The sequence below is a fragment of the Ciona intestinalis genome, unplaced genomic scaffold, assembly GCF_000224145.3.
Source record: "Ciona intestinalis unplaced genomic scaffold, KH HT000119.2, whole genome shotgun sequence".
Lineage (NCBI taxonomy): Eukaryota > Metazoa > Chordata > Ascidiacea > Phlebobranchia > Cionidae > Ciona > Ciona intestinalis.
In genome coordinates this window covers 451,587-458,687 of record NW_004190441.2, presented here as the reverse complement: position 1 = coordinate 458,687, position 7,101 = coordinate 451,587, and the positions used below count along the sequence as shown (strand labels likewise).

Here is a 7,101-nt window from a genome sequence, read left to right as displayed (position 1 = left end):
CGCCATAAAATATTGTTAATACCTTAAAAAACGTTATAATTTGCTTATCTATCAAAATTGCACCAATAAACGATAAACCGCTGATAGGCCGGGTTTTTCCCATAAACGAAATATTGCATTGAGACGTCACAGTGCCCGCGAGTGACGTTTTTTACAACTTTGAAATTTGATTTTTTAAACGTTCATAACTTTTAAGTTAAAGCGAATTTTCACAAACTGGCTGTGAATTTAGCATCAGTAGACATAAAACTTTATTCTTATGCAAAAAACTGCGCAACCATGAGAACCGTGGGCCGGACTCTTTAACAAAATTCAACGAATAAACTTTTGCTACAAATGCAGTTCATTATGTAAGTGTACAACGAAACAAACTTCGTACATCCATAATCAAAGTTATTTTGCAAAAACCTCAACTCGGGGGTCTCATTAGGCTAAAAATCTGTACACACGCATCACATTTCGGTGGATCTTACATAGGGACAGCTCCCTTATCACGAAATACTCACCGGGCGTGTCTTAGTATGACTCGTAACACCGGGTCCTCACCGGGTCCCACCGGGCCCCACCGGGCCCCGCACCGGGCGTGTTTTAGTATATTTTTTTCCACCGGGCCCCACCGGGCCCCGCCGGGCGTGTTTTAGTAGGACCCACTCGTACTGACTACGGAAGTGCAGAACAGCGGTTTCTGTGTAGGGAAAACCCCTCATACCATACTGAAGTGTCACGTCTCAAAGTAAAGCAAGGTAAACGTTGTACTCTCTATCTGGATTGCAATAAAAATACAGTTCTCATGTTTTTAACTATATGGGGTATATTATGTGCTATTTAAGTTATTTTGGTTGATTGGCGCTTTTAGATACACGTGCCTGTAGGGGGTGCGGTAATGTAGGGTTCACCGGTAGCGCCCATCTCAACGCATCGTGGCGGGGAGTGCAGTAGATCCGTTCGCATAAGGCTAGAACCCATCGCAACGTAACGACTCCATAACGCTATACGTCGACAACTCATTTTATTAGCGAACAAACGAGCGGCATCAGGCTAGGGACAATCGTGAGAACAGCAAGAGTGTAAGAGAGCTCCCACTGCCCTCACAACACAGAAAATAGGAGGGCTTTTATAGCATGAAACACATGTGCGAAAGCAGTAACAGGAAAGAACGTTTTACACTGAAAAGTGGCGTCTGTTCGCCGAACGGGCGGACTGGGCAGATAGTTTCCTGCCTTGTTGGAAAAACGCAAGATGTGTCGCTCAATCATAAACACAGTTACACCAGATGGAATAGTTACGCAACACGACTGTTTAATAGTCGGTCTTTATGCATTAAGTCAATTTGGAACACTATAATATATATCTGTGCCCGAAACACGCTCAATCGCTACACGCCTATAATAGAGTGACGATTTATTCAATAAAAGACGACTTTGGATGCACGTTTAGAAAAGTCGTTCAAAAGGCAACTTTATTTTTAGCTGCTTTTAGCTAGCAAAAGCGAAGGTCATTCCACCGCACATCAGCATCGCGTAACTAAATGGTCAAAACTGCCCACGAAAAAACACTATACGCCCTTATCTACATCAGTAATCACACCAAGTTGTCAATATTTTGGTTGTGTCATGTTGTACACCAAGTCATCAGGACTGTTTAGTTGGTAATAGTTACTTTGGTAAAGCGTTTAAGTCTTGTTTTAATTTAGTTTATCACATCTAGTAATGTTAGTTTTTTAAATATGGAAAAATACTGTGTGGAAGATAAAGTACAAACAACAAGAGAGCTTATCTCTAATGAATAGGCACGTAAACTATGACTAATTTTTTTTATTAAGTTGAATGTATGGCTGATGGTTTGTCAACCCATTAGTGACCACTGGGTTGGAGCCATTGTTAAGTGTCTTGCCCAAGGACACATACGCCCACAATGGTAGCAGCGTCGAGCCTTAAAATTAAACCCATTACCTCTGGGCTCTGGGTTGGGAGACAGGACCCTATTAGCTATCGGCTAAAGGCAGGGACGCTAACCGCTTTTGTCACGACGCCGCCGATGTATTTAAAATAATATGTTTCACACACCTCATGTCGGCTTACTTGTTACTATTGTTAACTTGTATGGTTAACAACTTAGACAACCCATTATTGAGCATTGGGTTGGAGGAAAGTCACATTCGCCCCAATGGTAGCAGGGATGAACCTTGAACTCATTACCTCTGGGTTAGGAGGCAGGCGTGCTAATCACTGTGCTACGTGGCCAGATAAGTACGGGGTTGTGTTACCGGTATTTTACTTAAAATATTTATTGGCCCATAGTGAAGAAACCAAATCAAATTATGATCAAAGGACCAAAGTTTAGAATATTTTAGACTGTTTCGGATCAACAAGAAGTAATCTGAGATTTTTAAACGCGTTGGTTTTCTGTTAGGTTTAGCAACCACGCTTCTTTCTTTCAATTTAAATTCAAATATGTTTTTAAATCTTAAATGTGTTTAAACAACTGATTTTTTGTCAATATCTTGTCTTTTTAGACTATTTTTTTCCTTAATTAAAGAGACAATTATAAACTTATCATTATATGGAGGACCTTACCCATATAGAATAGATTCTATTCTATTCAATAGAATGTGCATATACAATGTTGGAGTAATGGGCCAACTCTGGCATAAATCTCAGGTCCCATGGGCCATGGCATACCCCACTGTAGGACCACACCTATCGAAAATTGAAAAAATAATGGATCAACTCTGGCATAATTCTTAAGCCCATGGTGTATTACACCGGATAATGATATTGTTTGTTTCTCGACAAAAAGTCCTAAATAATATTGACGTTAAGTCCACACCTGATTTTATCACCAACAAAACAAACAGCACGTGATGTCTGTGTACACAGTTCAATACTGTGTAAAATGGGACTGTATTTGCTTGAAGGCAGGATCTCAGGACGGCATGGAACTATGTATGGCGTCTTTTATTATACTTTCACTTTATTCAGTATTTGTTTTTGTTATGCAACTTATTTGATATGTAGTATTTGTTATGCAGCTTTGGGACAACACAACTGTATGTAAGGTTAAGGAAACATTTATAAATGAATCTGAATGTGATAATTTATGTAAATCGAAATCTGGTCTAATGCTCGTTAAGTTGAAGGATTTTAGAAATAAAAATATANTTTAGATTTGATGTTTATCTTTGTAGAGCTTGACTCTATGTAAACTCATGTGCGATAATCATATTGCAACTGTTTTATAGCTGACTGATAATTCGTTTATAAATTTAAGTGATGTGTTATTTATATGTTATACACAAGCCACTGTTTGAATAACTACTTGATAATATGTTACTAATATTTCTGTGATTTATTTGTTGTACATACTATTACAACTTTTTTGTCATTTACTATTGTGGGCGTAGGTGTCCTTGGGCAAGTCACTCAACGGCAATTGCTCCAACCCAGTGGTCACTAAATGGTTGTCCAAGTTATCAGCCATACGTAAAAAAATAAATAAATGATCACACACAAAGTTACATACATGATAACTCGTAAGCTGGCACAAGGTGTATGAAATAGAACACTCGTGTTATAACAACTGTCGTTGCCCAGTCACACGAGGATAATGTAAGTTACATTCGTTCATATTTAACAACTAGTTCATTATTTGTTTATAAGATTCTGTTATTTTGTATTGAATGGTGATGTCACCATATAACCACCAACGTCTTGAGAGCAACACGGAGGAAAACCCTAGACAGAAGTATGCAAAAATATACAATGGCATTGGTGTAAGTGTTTCTCAATAAATCTATGAATGTAAAAAATATATATATAATCTCAATAAATCCATGAACATAAACTAGTTTTGTTAACAAATATTTAAATACAGATATATATAGTTGTATTTATTTTTAAATACTTTGGCTTGAAATTGTCATTATGATTATAGTAAAACGTAAAGACAGTATAGGCTATAGCGACAAATCAACAAACTTGCAGTTAAAAACATTTTTCGGTTGAAAAAGTTAAACTAATTATTTACATTTACCTGGCTGTTGTTTTGATTATTTCCAAAGTTAACTTCAAATGTGAAAAATGATCGAGCATAATTGTGGTATTTTTCAAGATTCACATTGCGTTCATTGTTTCAGATAACCAATATTGTGCTGGGATGCATTGCTGCTGTGTTAGCCGTCACAGGACTTGCATTTGAAAGCTACTCTTGTTGTAACCGAGACATAGCTGCTGGGATTTGGGGCGGTGTGATGGTAAGTAATATACCTGTATATATATGAGTTAATTTATACTGTATGGGGTTTAGCACTGAGCAGCCACACCTTTATTTCACAGTTTGACTCAAGTATAGTTTTTACTCGTAACATGTTTTAAAGACTGTCTCTTTTCATTGTTTTAATTAATCTGATCTTGGCTACTATATTTGATGGCACAAATAAATACTTGTAATATATATATATACATTCTGGAAAAGAATGTGCTTATTTTACATTTGTATTTATTGCAGTTAATAATTTCTGGAACAATTGCTGTGAATACTGCAAGAATGATGACCAAATGCATGGTTTGTATCTTGTGTTGATTAAGTTAGAACTTTAAGACCTCACCCATATAGAATAGAATGTGCATATACAATGTTGGGGTAATGGCCAACTCTGGTCTAAACCCCAGGTCCCATGACATGCCTCACTGTAGGACCTCACCCATATAGAATAGAATGTGCATATACAATGTTCGGGTAATGGGCCAACTCTGGTCTAAACCCCAGGTCCCATGACATGCCTCACTGTAGGACCTCACCCATATAGAATGTGCATATACAATGTTGGGGTGATGGGCCAACTGGCCCAACTCTGGCCTAAACCCCAGGTCCCATGGCCTGCCTCACTGTAGGACCTTACCCATATAGAATAGAATATACAAATACAATGTTGGGGTAATGGGACAACTCTGGCCTAAATTCCAGGTCCAATGGCTTGCCTCACTGTAGGACCTCACCCATATAGAATAGAATGTGCATATACAATGTTGGGGTAATGGGCCAACTCTGGTCTAAATCCCAGGTCCCATGACATGCCTCACTGTAGGACCTCACCCATATAGAATGTGCATATACAATGTTGGGGTGATGGGCCAACTCTGGTCTAAACCCCAGGTCCCATGGCATGCCTCACTGTAGGACCTCACCCATATAGAACAGAATGTGCATATACAATGTTGGGGTAATGGGCAACTCTGTCCAGTTTTTATTTTAGTTAACTTTCACTTTATGCATTCAGCTTGTGCTTACAATGTTGGCTTCAGCAATATCTGCAGGTGTTGGGCTCGCTATGTTTGGGGTGGAACTTGCCTTCGCTGTGAAAATGAACAACCATAATTATTGGCAGTATTACTATGCCAAGGTACATCTTTAAGCTTTATTTTACAATGTGGAATGTATACGTGTTTAGTATGGAGAAGGGTGTATAAAACGTAACACCTATGTTATAACAACGTAAGCGGGCATGAGATGTATGTAACAAATGAATGCAACTTATTTATCCTCGCAAGGCGGGACAACGACAGTCGTTATAACACGGGTGTTCTGTTTCATACACCTCATGCTTGCTTACTAGTTACCACGTATGTAACTTATTTATTCTTGCATGGCGGGGCAACGACAGTCGTTGTAACACGGGTGTTCTGTTTCATACACCTCGTGCCAGCTTATGGCTTACCACGTATGTAACTTTGTGGGTGAATAAATAGATATTACAGCTTATGTAAGGCGATAATGGTGGAGAGAATTAAATTCTTTAATATTTAGATTGTTCTGCTTGTAATACATGGTGTGCTGTCGTTTATTGGATTCACTGGAATGATTCTTTCAATTGTGAACACAGTGTACAGCAGTTATGCTTTATGCACTGGCCATTCTGTCAGCTTTTCTATTCAAAGAGACCAGGTACTTAGTTTCTGTTACTTTCAATTACGCCCTAATTTGTTTCATTTAAATATTATTGTATTTTATTATAATAGTTGTGTGTTTTTTCAAATATGACTTCGTATAAATTAATTTATACTTTAGCAGCCATGTTTTTATCCAGCACTTTTTTTCAAGCAGAATTTACCAGTACATGTTTTTAATGATTGTCATTTTGCTGCTAATTCCCTTTCCTTCACTATTTTAATTAATCTTTGTCACTGTATTCTAAGAGATAAATCAAGCTTATGTTATATTAACTACAGAATGCTCTTAATATTTAATAATTACATTCTATTTTTTTGAAAAATATTTGTGTATTTTATTTAACTATTTTGTTTATTTTATTTAAATACATGTGTGTTTTATTTATTTTTCATACAGTTATTTCTGTACTCTAATAGATAAAGGGTATTTCTATTATTTTACCTACTAAAACTACTTAATATTTGCAATTAGAATGGCTTTGCAACTGTTACTGTCACACGTACCAGCCCTGGTGATCAATCCAACCCCGAATGCTCTGGTAAGCCATTATGTGATTTGTATAACTTGTAACTACAATAACTATATAAAACTTCATGTCACTTACATTTACCATTAAAACTATGCAAGTAACAGTTTTACCTTAAAACATGTTTACAGCTCAACCACAGGATAATATTGAAGAATACGAAAACATTCCAACCCAGCAGGAGATATCTCAGGTTTTTTGATCTTAACTTCAATTAAGTTTATTAACCGGCCACATTTTATTTCTTATTTTAACAGAACCGGTCACCTCCAGAGAGACCTCCTCCCCCATATGCGGTTAGTACATTGTTACATTTCTATTATTTACGTCTTTGGCCAAAATACCAAACAGTAATTGCTGAAACCCAGTGATCACCAATGGGTTGTTCAAATTATCTGCCATACAGTAAAAGCAATGAATGTAACTTACTTTATCCTCGCGTGGCCGAAAAACGACAGTATAACACAGGTTTTCTGTTTCATACACCTCGTGCCAGCTTAGGAGTTACCAGGCATGTAACTTTGTGGGTGATTATTTTTTTGGATTTTTTCATGTATGGCTGATAATTTGGACAACCCATTAGTGACCACTGAGTTGGAGCAATTGCTGTAAAGTGTCTTGCCCAA

At 37.3% G+C, this 7,101-nt stretch overlaps 1 protein-coding gene across 2 annotated transcripts in view; it reads left to right on the top strand.

The window, feature by feature from the left end:
- The first annotated feature begins 616 nt into the window (after positions 1-616).
- The window catches only part of LOC100175973, a 7,426-nt gene continuing 941 nt past the window's right edge, over positions 617-7,101 (top strand). Inside the window, exons 1-9 of one of the 2 annotated variants that reach the window (XM_002131581.4) lie at positions 617-743; positions 3,660-3,772; positions 4,136-4,252; positions 4,507-4,563; positions 5,279-5,401; positions 5,806-5,943; positions 6,421-6,487; positions 6,607-6,668; positions 6,733-6,771. In XM_002131581.4, the coding sequence (XP_002131617.1) occupies positions 3,680-3,772; positions 4,136-4,252; positions 4,507-4,563; positions 5,279-5,401; positions 5,806-5,943; positions 6,421-6,487; positions 6,607-6,668; positions 6,733-6,771 (696 nt within the window). In that variant the 5' untranslated portion in view covers positions 617-743; positions 3,660-3,679. Of the gene's footprint in view, positions 744-1,692; positions 1,790-3,659; positions 3,773-4,135; positions 4,253-4,506; positions 4,564-5,278; positions 5,402-5,805; positions 5,944-6,420; positions 6,488-6,606; positions 6,669-6,732; positions 6,772-7,101 lie in introns of those variants that run through there. The other variant, XM_018815935.2, reaches the window with a different exon arrangement.